Source organism: Panicum hallii, chromosome 9, assembly GCF_002211085.1.
Source record: "Panicum hallii strain FIL2 chromosome 9, PHallii_v3.1, whole genome shotgun sequence".
Classification (NCBI taxonomy): domain Eukaryota; kingdom Viridiplantae; phylum Streptophyta; class Magnoliopsida; order Poales; family Poaceae; genus Panicum; species Panicum hallii.
In genome coordinates this window covers 30577893-30589753 of record NC_038050.1, presented here as the reverse complement: position 1 = coordinate 30589753, position 11861 = coordinate 30577893, and the positions used below count along the sequence as shown (strand labels likewise).

The 11861-nt window shown below is 45.0% G+C and overlaps 1 protein-coding gene across 1 annotated transcript; it reads left to right on the top strand.

The window, feature by feature from the left end:
• Window positions 1–183: 183 nt before the first annotated feature.
• Window positions 184–2328, top strand: LOC112878352 (red chlorophyll catabolite reductase-like). The gene is made up of 2 exons (XM_025942812.1): window positions 184–710; window positions 1497–2328. Exons 1-2 carry the CDS (start codon window positions 330–332, stop codon window positions 2112–2114), a joined length of 999 nt encoding a protein of 332 aa, XP_025798597.1. The 5' UTR covers window positions 184–329; the 3' UTR covers window positions 2115–2328.
• Window positions 2329–11861: the final 9533 nt, after the last annotated feature.

The window sequence follows — 11861 nt, the reverse complement described above, 5'->3', positions numbered from 1 at the left end:
AGGCTACACCCTCACACAATATATAGCAATCTCATTAGCCAGTGCGGCTAATTGCTAAAATCATGTGGCTGATGTATCTTTGGAATACTCGATGGCAAATGATGAACGATGGAAGGATAATAAATGTGCCGTCCCATCAGGTCCGTCAGGAACTATGATCATATCAGTGAGTTTGTTTTGCCTGTATCAGTGAGTTTGTTTTGCCTGTGCTTACTGAGAAGACTCGAGCAGTGGATATGGCACACGTCTGAACCTACCGGCAACAGTTCTCATGTCGTTGTAGCATCCGCATCTGGCTTCCCCCCCGTTCGACTGCGCGGACACACTCCATGCTCCGACCAGAGCACTGCCTCCGGTTGCTACCGGCGACCGCCCTCGCTTTTGTCGCGGCCTCGGCTCCCTTCTCCTGCCCCCTCTCCCGGCCCCGCCGCGGCGCGACCCTGCTCCGGCTTCCCCACGGACGCGCTCCCCAGCTCAGGGGCAAACCGTCGAGCACCCTGCGCGCGCCGGCGATGCCGGACGCTGCGGTGGCTCCCGCGCCAGAGATGCCGCAGCGGGAGGTGGCACGGGCGCTTGAGGACCAGGCCGTGGCCCGGCTGGCCCCGCGGCTGCTGCCGTCCGCCGTGCCCGACGACGTCGCCGAGTTCCGCAACGGCGCCGGGAACGCCGTTGGCTCGCTCGATGTGCGCCGGGGCGCGCCTGGCTCGTCGGTAGAGTTCCTTGCTCCTCCTCCTCTTCTTTTTTTTTGTCCAGTGGTAGAACCGTCCGTACCGTAGCATTAAGTTGGATAGTGTTGAATAGCGCAAGAGTATATCTGAAGTTCAGAATTAGTGTAGTAAGTAGTACCTGCCTAACCAGAGTGGCTGCTAATTCGGTTCATCAGATCTGTGCAGCACTTTTCCTTGGTAAAATCAGCTGCATGATGATACCTCTGTACTTGGCATCTGAATTGAAAGTCAAAATATTGCTTGAATATCGGTTAAGTTTAATATGTCTGGGGCACTTGCCGACCGTCCTACTCCTTTGCAAGATTGTGGGACGAGATTTACCTGGTGTAATGTATGATTGGTCAAGGTGAACTGCCGTAGTTTTAGAAGCACATATTGGTAATCCAACTCTAGCAAAGCATCATGCGAATTTTAGGGTTAACAGTTGCCAATTTACTTTGCTTATTGTAATGTTGTGAAACTTCTGAATTCCTGATAATTAAAGAAGTAAAAGTTGAATTCATACTACTGGCAATAATCCATTCTCTTCTGTGTCATAAAAAAAAACTGTTCTTGCAGTTCAGTCTGAGTATCACGGTCAAATATGCTGTAATTCTTGAGCTCATAGTTCAGTCTGAAACTTCAATTGCAGTTGCTGCAAATAACAATGGGAACGACATCGGAAAAAACTGTCTAATAAAAGCTTGAATTAGTTTACATACTGTTTGTTACTCATGTAACAGTACAAGGAATGACTAATGGAGCTGCTGTGTGTTTACTTGTCTACAGATTGACTTCATGCTGCAGTCCTCACTTCACTGCAAAGTCCCAAATGGTGCAATTGACATCACATCGATTCTCATTTTCCTAAATGCCGCGACAGATGCACCACATTTCCTATTGGAGCTTATACAAGGCAGCCCAACTTCGATTGTGGTGCTTCTGGACCTACTCCCACGGAAAGACCTCTCATTGCACCCAGACTACTTGCAGAAGTACTACGAAAATACTCAGATAGACGAGCAGCGTGCAAAGATTGAAGAACTACCGCAAGCTCGTCCATACCGATCACCATCACTCTTCGTGCGCAGTGCCGTTTCACCAACAGCAGTAATGGTCACAATTGACTGTGGACAAGGAGGAGAGGGCACCTTGGAAGAGATTGTGCATGGACGATTGGCGGCGGTTGCTAAGGAGGTTCTTCAAATTTGGCTTGATTGCTGCGCTGAATCCACAACTGCAATGGATGACATAGAGAGGGACTGCCTGGTCAAGAGGGACCAAATTGTAAGATCCAAGTCGATTGAGGTCGATCTGACTGCAAGTCTACCAAGGATGTTTGATCCTGATGTGTCTAGTCGCGTCATATCTGAAATCAGGAAGGCCTTTGGTGTACAAGAGCCGTAGCATGCAAAAATACATGTAGGTACTTGGTTAGTTGTAGATAAACAATGTCTTTGGTCCGTAGTTGCTCTTGCTTAAACATATGAATCGAGATGTTAACCAAAGTAGTCGCCAGCTCCATGTAATATCACCATCATCCGCATTGGTGTATGTCATAAGATATTCCGATCTGTATATATGCCAGTATCTTCAATTCTTGATGCTGAGCGTTATCCCTTGTTCCAACTGAAATAATGAAGCAGAGGTATGCAGGTGAAGTCGTGAAGATGATCAAATGGTAGGCCCAGCAACAGAGCCTCGTCACCGAGTTCCACTGCTCATGTAGGCTGCTCCTGCTGCAGTAGAGCTCTTGCATCTTGTTTTGTGTATATCTCATAAATGAAAGCCAATCCCAGCCTGTTCCTTGAGAAAGCTGCAAGTCTACGTAGCCCAAAGCAACTCCTGAAAGCTGAGTAGCATGTGGTGGTGGTGGTGGTAAATTGCCTGGTGCAGAGCTTTGCCGACACTTTTACTTTCGGTACCTCCTTGCTTTGCTTCCCTTCTTTCTTCAAGTTGATTGGATTGGTGAGATGTCAACAAGCACAGCAAAGCCTTCTTCAAGAGTTGGTATTCCTCTGTATCTGGAAATTTGATTTAGAAATAAGTAGTATTCTTTCTTTATTGTGCAGTATATTTCTCTCTTTGGGCCCTTTGATACAGCCAAGCTGGCCGTTACAAAGGCCATGATGCACGCACTTGTTCGTGCGCATGAATAGATCAGGGTGCATAAGATGCTATGACTTATACAGATCGACCTATCATAGTCTGATAGGATTCAGCCATTCAGAAATGGTTAACTTGATGGGTGCTCCGGTCACCCCCACCGTCCACCCCTACTCCCTTCCCTACGTGCAAATCAAAACAAAATTGATAACATCCTCTACCTTACTATCTAGAAAAAGGTCAGAAATCCTAAATTAAGTATCGAAACCAAATTCCGAATGCGCTATTATATTTCTTATAATAAGATCTACAAAATAAAACCAAGCTTTATGAAATGGAGCATTTTTAAAACAAATCATTAACGGGATATTCTATATTCATGAAGAAAAATCATTAACGGATATTCTAAATTCATGAAGAAATATTTCAAGTTTATGATAAAATGTTCCAAGTAAAAAGAATGAACCGAAAGAAAAAAAAATGCTACAGCGTAACTCGAATAAAAATATACACACAAAATAAATAATATAATCTAAAATTTATAGATGGAACAAATCATAAAACCGAAGGACCAGAAAAATATACATATGAAACAAATCATAGGACTCAACAACTCCACCAGACCCTCTAAGCAGCCCTATCTCAAATTTAGAGGGTTAAGAATGTTGCGAGTACTTAATCTGTCTTTGAGTAGAAGCTAGAAAAAACTTTGTATTTATTCTGAGTGCCAAAGCCATTTGTAGGTGGGGTGAAGTTCTGCATGTCCCACCAGATGTTTGTAGGATTTTTGTGAGGAGAAGTGTGGATTACCCCAGATGTAAGTCCACACATCATCTTCAGTTGTTACCTGCTGATTGTTGACTCTAAGGTCCAGCGGTAACATTTGAGCATAAGCTTCTTCTGACAAGGGTAAATGAAAGAGGTAATGGAATGGCTCTGTGTTGATGACTTTTTTGTATGACAGCATTTTATTTTTGGCAAAAGAGTAGAGCTCCGGATAAAGATGTGAATTAACATGACCTGCCTAGAAATCTGACCAAAAGTAGCAGGTAGAGCCATCTTGTAAAATGACTGTAGCCATTCCTTTGTAGCTGTCGAGAAGTTTCAGATTATCTCTCCACCAAAAGGACCCCTTCTTTATGTGACTCAGCAACTTTCCATTTTGATAATGTTTTCCCCAAACCAAATGAACCCAGGGAGTATCAACTTTGTTAAAGACCTTGTGCAGATTCTTGAGGAAAAGAGATTCATTTTATGTCCGAAGATTGATTACTCCTAAACCTCCTTCTGACTTGGGTAAGCAGACCATAGTCCAGGCAGCTTTAGGGGTTTTTTTATGGATCTATGTGGATCTGACAGTGAGGAAACTCCGGAACACCTGTTCTTCCTTTGTCCGTTAGCCACTGCCTGTTGGGGGATATACATGTACAGATGGAGGATTTTGATACGATTTTTGAGGTACTTGACAGCATCAAGGCACAACTTCATACCAGATTCAAGGCACAACTTCATACCCCAATCTTCGTGAATATTGTTATTCTTTTATGTTGGACTATTTGGTGTTGGAATATTTGGGTCTAGCCCATGTAAATCCAAATAATTTCTATAAAATCTCAAAGGCCCACTAGTACATAGGTGCATGGCAACAAGTTGGTCCCACCTTGCTAGTGGAGGTGGAGAGAACCTAACTTAAATAGTTGGATGCTCTCCATGCTCTTGCAAGTGTGGGTGAGAGGAAGAAGGAAGAACACACGCGCGCGCTCGCTCGCCTTGCCTCACCGGGCCGGGCTTGGGCTTCGGGCGAAGGGCGCGCGCACGCGACGTGCGCGTGAATGGTCCGCCAAAATCCGGGTCCAACCCTTGCGGGCGTGCGGCTTCTTTTTGCCGATCTGGTAAAGAGCCGATCGGCTCTCTCCGGTCTCGGGTGAAAGAGCTGATTGCTGTTCGGTCTCGGGCGAACGGTTACGGCTGTAAAGAGCGGATCGTTCACCTTGATTGGCTCTTCAGTCACGGGCGGAAGAGCCGTTCGTTTCCCATGAATCGGCTCTCCGATCTCGGACGAAGGCTGTATAAAGCCGATTGCTCCCCGGCGGCTTCCTCTTGCCATTTTGAATCTGTTACGGATTTCACGCGCGGATTTTTGGGACTCGTAACCGACTAGATTTTGGGACGCCAAAACCCTAGCGGTTCTCCTTATAAATACGCGCGGGTGCCGGCACAGATGTATATGCACAATACAGAGATAACTTACAACGCACAATACGCCTCATCCTGCTTGTTGTGCCGCCCTGTACGCTACTTCATCCTGTTCGTCGGCGTGCACCGGCGATCGGGAGAGCAGGTCTCCGAAACCTCGTCCTCAGCGATCCTGCACCGGGAGAGGGCGAATAAGTGGGGTGCGACTCGGTGTCGTCAAGCACGCGGAGGTGCTGATCATCGCCGTCGTCATCTTTGCCTGGTTATTCCAGTCACGCAAGACACGTACGACTTTCTGTTCCTAACTATGCTTTTCATACCAAGTATGATCTGGTTAGGGTTGATATTGCTGCTGCAATTTTTTATCTTAAATTACGTTATGAGCATATTTAGATCTATTCATTTTCTGTACGCAACTTTCATCATGGTCATGATTTATCTTTGGATTAATTTAAAACTGAAACTCCTATTTTTTCCAACAATCCAAAAACCTTATTGTAGGAATTTCAGTTTCATGGCCGGATTTGTTGATGCTTTGAGGCCCGAGAAATTCTCTAGCGAGCATTTTAAGAGATGGCAAACGAGAGTGATTCTGTGGCTCTATGCCATGAACGTGCTGTGGGTGTCCAAGAGCAAACCTGAGGGGCCTCTTACCCCTGAACAGGAGAAGGCCTTTACCGAGGCCAACACACTTTTTGTGGGCGCTGTGATCGGTACACTTGTAGATCGCCTACAGGATATGTACCTTCATCACACAGACACTAAAATGTTGTGGGACGCCCTAGAAGCCGATTATGGCGGCACAGATGCTGGCGCTGAGCTGTACATCATGGAGCAGTACCATGACTACAAGATGACCGATGGGAAATCTGTAGTCGTGCAGGCTCATGAGATACAGTGCATGGCCAAGGAGCTTGAGCACCTCAAGATCAACCTACCCGACAAGTTTGTGGCTGGTGGCATTATTGCCAAGTTGCCTCCTTCATGGAGGGATTTTGCCACTACTCTCAAACACAAGAGGATGGAGATATCAGTGACTGATCTGATAGCATCTTTTAATGTTAAGGAGAAAGCTCGGGCCAAGGATGGGCGATCTAAGGCTGCTGAGGGCCAGACTAGTGCCAATATGGTGCAAAAGTCTCACGGCAAAGGCAAGGGCAAGGGAAAGAAGACCAAGCCGTAGCCTACTACTACTTTTAAGAAGAAAAATTTCAAGGAAGATCAAGGCTATTTTGTGTGTGGATCTACTGATCATTGGGCAAAGAAGTGCCCACACCGCAAAGGAAGAAAGCCTTCACCTGAGCAGAAGACTGTGAACACGGTCACCATGGCTGGAGTGGAAACCAATGGGTATAATTCTATACCTTCGGTTTTTTCAGTGTTTCAATCTACTAGTTGGTGGCTTGATACTGGTGCAAATGTTCATGTGTGTTCTGATGCTACCTTGTTTTCTTCTTACCAGACCGCTCGGGATTCTACCATGATGATGGGAAATGGGTCGCATTCTACTGTTCGTGGTGTTGGCACGGTCGATCTGAAACTTACTTCAGGAAAGATCGTGCAGCTGAAGAACGTGCAGCATGTCCCTACTATCGGCAAGAATCTAGTTAGTGGATCCCTTCTGTGTAGGGATGGTTTTAAAGTAGTGTTTGAGTCCAATAAATTTGTCGTGTCTAAGTGTGGACAATTTATCGGCAAAGGCTATGAGTGCGGAGGCTTGTTCCGTTTTTCAGTCTCAGATTACTGCAATAAGTCTATGAACTTAATTTCAGATGGTATAAATGAGAGCGATGCATCTGTTTGGCACTCGCGTTTATGTCATCTGAATTTTGGCTCTATGTTTCGACTTTCCACCATGAGTTTAATTCCGAATTTTTCCATAGTTAAAGGTTCTAAGTACCATAGTTGTGTGGAGTCTAAGCAACCTCGAAAACCCCACAAGATAGCAGAGGAGAGACATTTGGCAGCTCTAGAACTCATCCATTCAGATATCTGTGAGATGAATGGCGTGTTAACAGAAGGTGGAAAAAGATATTTCATAACCTTGATTGACGATGCAACTAGATTTTGCTATGTGTACTTGCTAAAAACAAAAGATGAGGCTCTTAACTGCTTTAAAATCTATAAGGCTGAAGTAGAAACCCAACTTGAGAAAAAGATCAAACGACTTAGGTCCGATCGAGGAGATGAATATTTCTCTAACGATTTTGACTTATTCTGGGAGGAACATGGCATTATTCATGAGAGGAAGCCTCCCTATTCACCCGAATCAAACGGGGTTGCCGAAAGGAAGAATCGCACGTTGTCTGACTTGGCTAACGCCATGTTAGATACCGCTGGATTATCTAAGGCATGATGGGGGGAGGCAGTATTGACTGCATGTCATGTCCTGAATAGAGTTCCCATGAAGAATGAGAAAAAGACTCCTTACGAGGAGTGGATTGGGAGAAGACCTATACTCTCTTACTTGTGCACTTGGGGTTGTTTGGCCAAGGTAAATGTACCAATCAACAAGAAGCGCAAGTTGGGACCTAAAACTATGGATTGTATCTTTTTGAGTTATGCACATCATAGCATTGCTTATAGATTTCTAGTAGTTAAATCTGAGGTGCCTGACATGCATGTAAATTCACTGTTCGAGTCACGTGATGCTACTTTCTTTGAGAATATTTTTCCTATGAAAGACTCGCATGTTATGAATGGAACAGTGAATACAACTCCTGAATCTGTTGAATTTTCTGAGCATGATGAACACACACTTGAATCAAATCATGAGGAGATTCACAGTGATGCTCCTAGGAGGAGCAAGAGGCCAAAGACTGCAAAGTCTTTTGGTGATGATTTCACTATCTATCTCATAGATGTTTCTCCCAAAACAATCACTGAGGCATTCTCATCTCCTGATGCGGATGATTGGAAAGAAGCTGTCCGTAGCGAGATGGACTCCATTCTCTCCAATGGAACTTGGGAGTTGGTCGAAAGACCGTATGGTTGCAAACCGGTGGGTTGCAAGTGGGTGTTCAAGAAGAAGCTTAAGCCTGATGGTACTATTGACAAGTACAAGGCTCGTCTTGTGGCTAAGGGTTATACCCAGAAAGAAGGCGAAGATTTCTTTGATACTTACTCACCTGTTGCGAGATTGACCACTATTCGTGTGCTACTCTCCCTGGCTGCCTCGCATGGTCTTCTCATCCATCAGATGGATGTTAAGACAGCTTTCCTCAACGGAGAGCTGGAAGACGAAATCTACATGACACAGCCTGATGGGTTTGTAGTAGAGGGTCATGAGAACAAGGTGTGCAAGTTGTATAAATCTTTATATGGCCTGAAGCAAGCACCTAAGCAATGGCATGAGAAATTCAACTTAACACTCATATCAGCAGGCTTTAGTGTCAATGAGGCTGATCGATGTGTGTATTACCGCTATGGTGGGGGTCAAGGAGTTATATTGTGTTTGTATGTCGATGACATACTGATCTTTGGCACTAGTTTTGATATGATCAATGAGGTCAAGATATTCTTGTGTTGAAACTTTGATATGAAAGATCTTGGTGAGGCTGATGTTATTCTCAACATCAAGCTGATCAAGGGAGAGAATGGGATTACTCTTTCGCAATCCCATTATGTGGAGAAAATGTTGAATCGGTTTGGCTATAAGGATAGCAAATCTAGTCCAACTCCCTATGATCCGAGCTTGATCCTTCGAAAGAACAAAAGAATTGGCAGAGACCAATTGAGATATTCACAGATAATTAGCTCACTCATGTATCTTGCGAGTGCAACGAGGCCTGATATCTCTTTTGCTGTTAGCAAGTTGAGCCGGTTTACTAGTAATCCGGGAGATGATCATTGGCGTGCACTTGAGCGCGTAATGCACTACTTGGTGGGTACTGTGGAATACGGGATTCACTATTCCGGTTTTCCTGCAGTACTGGAAGGATACAGTGATGCTAATTGGATATCGGATCTAGATGAGCTGTATGCCACCAGTGGATACATTTTCACTCTTGGCGGTGCTGCTGTTTCATGGAGATCATGCAAACAGATGATCCTGATGAGATCTACTATGGAGGCAGAACTCACAGCACTAGATACAGCTACAGTGGAAGCCGATTGGCTTCGTGAGCTCTTGATGGACTTACCTATTGTCGAGAAACCATTGCCGGCAATAATGATGAACTGTGACAATCAAACTGTGATTGTCAAGGTAGACAGTTCAAAGGACAATATGAAGTCTTCAAGACATATCAAGAGACGGTTAAAATCAGTCAGAAAAATGAGAAACTCCGGAGTTATCACTGTGGGTTATGTCCACACTGAGAAAAATCTGGTTGATCCGTTTACCAAGGGGCTGTCACGTAATGTGATAGACAATGCATCCAAGGAGATGGGTTTGAGACCTGTATAAGCTATTCCTGAGTGGTAACCCAACCTATGTGATCGGAGATCCCGTGAATTAGGATTTGGGAAGAACAAGCTAGAGGTTAGCATGAGAGTAAACTTTTATACTCACTCGAGAAGGATGCAATACTCTCGATTTCTGCATGACAGGTTGGCATTGGCCTTAATGTATTCTGTTGGCTTTAATTAGCAAAGACGTTATCCTGCAGAACATTCTTGAAAGAATACACCTATGTGAGCCCGACTGTTGGACGGTCGCAGTCTGTGAGATTCAGGTGATCTCTATTAAGCTCATGATGAGACCAGGGAGTACGACCTATATGCTCCAACCACGAAGTAGCCTACTGGAGGTCAAGTATCAGTTTGACTGTAAGTGAAACTCATTTGCACAAAACTTGCAATTCAAGGCTTAGTCCATTGTTCAAGTTGTGAATGAGTGTAACTTGCTGTTCTAGATGGAAGTTCAACTTAACAGTCTCCATTGAAACACTGGTATATCAAACAACAGTGGGTTGAGGCAAAGTCATAATGAGACTTTGAGATCTGGTGGGGGATTGTTGGAATATTTGGGCCTAGCCCATGTAAATCCAAATAATTCCTATAAAATCTCAAAGGCCCATTAGTACATAGGTGCATGGCAACAAGTTAGTCCCACCTTGCTAGTGGAGGTGGAGGAAACCTAACTTAAATAGTTGGATGCTCTCCATGCTCTTGCAAGTGTGGGTGAGAGGAAGAAGGAAGAACACACGCGCGCGCTCGCTCGCCTTGCCTCGCCGGGCCGGGCTCGGGCTCGGGCTTTGGGCGAAGGGCGCACGCACGCGACGTGTGCGTGAATGGTCCGCCAAAATCCGGGTCCAACCCTTGCGGGCGTGCGGCTTCTTTTTGCCGATCCAGTAAAGAGCCGATCGGCTCTCTCCGGTCTCGGGTGAAAGAGCTGATTGCTCTTCGGTCTCGGGCGAACGGTTACGGCTGTAAAGAGCGGATCATTCACCTTGATTGGCTCTTCAGTCACGGGCGGAAGAGCCGTTCGTTTCCCATGAATCGGCTCTCCGGTCTCGGACGAAGGCTGTATAAAGCCGATTGCTCCCCGGCGGCTTCCTCTTGCCATTTTGAATCTGTTACGGATTTCACGCGCGGATTTTTGGGACTCGTAACCGACTAGATTTTGGGACGCCAAAACCCTAGCGGTTCTCCTTATAAATACGCGCGGGTGCCAGCACAGATGTATATGCACAATACAGAGATAACCTACAACGCACAATACGCCTCATCCTGCTTGTTGCGCCGCCCTGTACGCTACTTCATCCCGTTCGTCGGCGTGCACCGGTGATCGGGAGAGCAGGTCTCCGGAACCTCGTCCTCAGCGATCCTGCACCGGGAGAGGGTGAATAAGTGGGGCGCGACTCGGCGTCGTCAAGCGCGCGGAGGTGCTGATCATCGCCGTCGTCATCTTTGCCTGGTTATTCCAGTCAAGCAAGACACGTACAACTTTCTGTTCCTAACTATGCTTTTCATACCAAGTATGATCTGGTTAGGGTTGATATTGCTGCTGCAATTTTTATCTTAAATTACGTTATGAGCATATTTAGATCTATTCATTTTCTGTACGCAACTTTCATCATGGTCATGATTTATCTTTGGATTAATTTAAAACTGAAATTCCTATTTTTTCCAACATTTGGACGACAAGAAACAATCTCAGTTTGCAGCCCTGCTTTCAGCGCTGCAGGGAGTCTTTCAAGAAGGAACTTGCCAGGCTTCAGCATCGAGTGAAAACAAAACACAAAACACTGAATGGATAAGCTCCTTTGGCTAGTTCTTTTGGTCACCTGGATTTTTTTTCCATTCGTTTTTTGTTTCATGAGACATCTCTGTAAAGAAACGCTCTTTTGTTCTTTCAAATATATTTATAATCAGTAGGGGCTTGAACCCCTTCCCATGCTTTAATAAAAATTTAGAGGGTCAAACAGTAAAGATGCACTCCACCCTTCATTCCTAAAAGGTCTCTCGGAGTCCTGTATTATAAATTAGAATTGAAGCCTATTTCTAGAGTTGAAGAAAATTTAGAAACCTGAGGCAGCCCCTATTTAGCATATTTAGCATTTAGAGACTATTGCTGGAGTTGCTTAGAAAAAGATATACACATGGAACGATTCATATGACTTGCAGAAAAGAATATATACATAACACAAATGGACTCGGGTAATCAAGTAGAAAAACGATATGATAGCTAATTGGGCAATATCTTATGTTTAAGTACGCCAAAAACTAATACTAGAGGATTCTTACTAGAGGAGATCGAGCCGAATCGAGCAGATCTTCAATTTGGGTGTGTCACGCTGACGCTGATTTGTATCTGTTATCGTCATAGTTTGACTGGGCCAGAGGATGGGCCGAGAGCAACGTGGGCTGAAGGAGATCATCGTGGAGATTTGCGAATCGGCTTCTGTG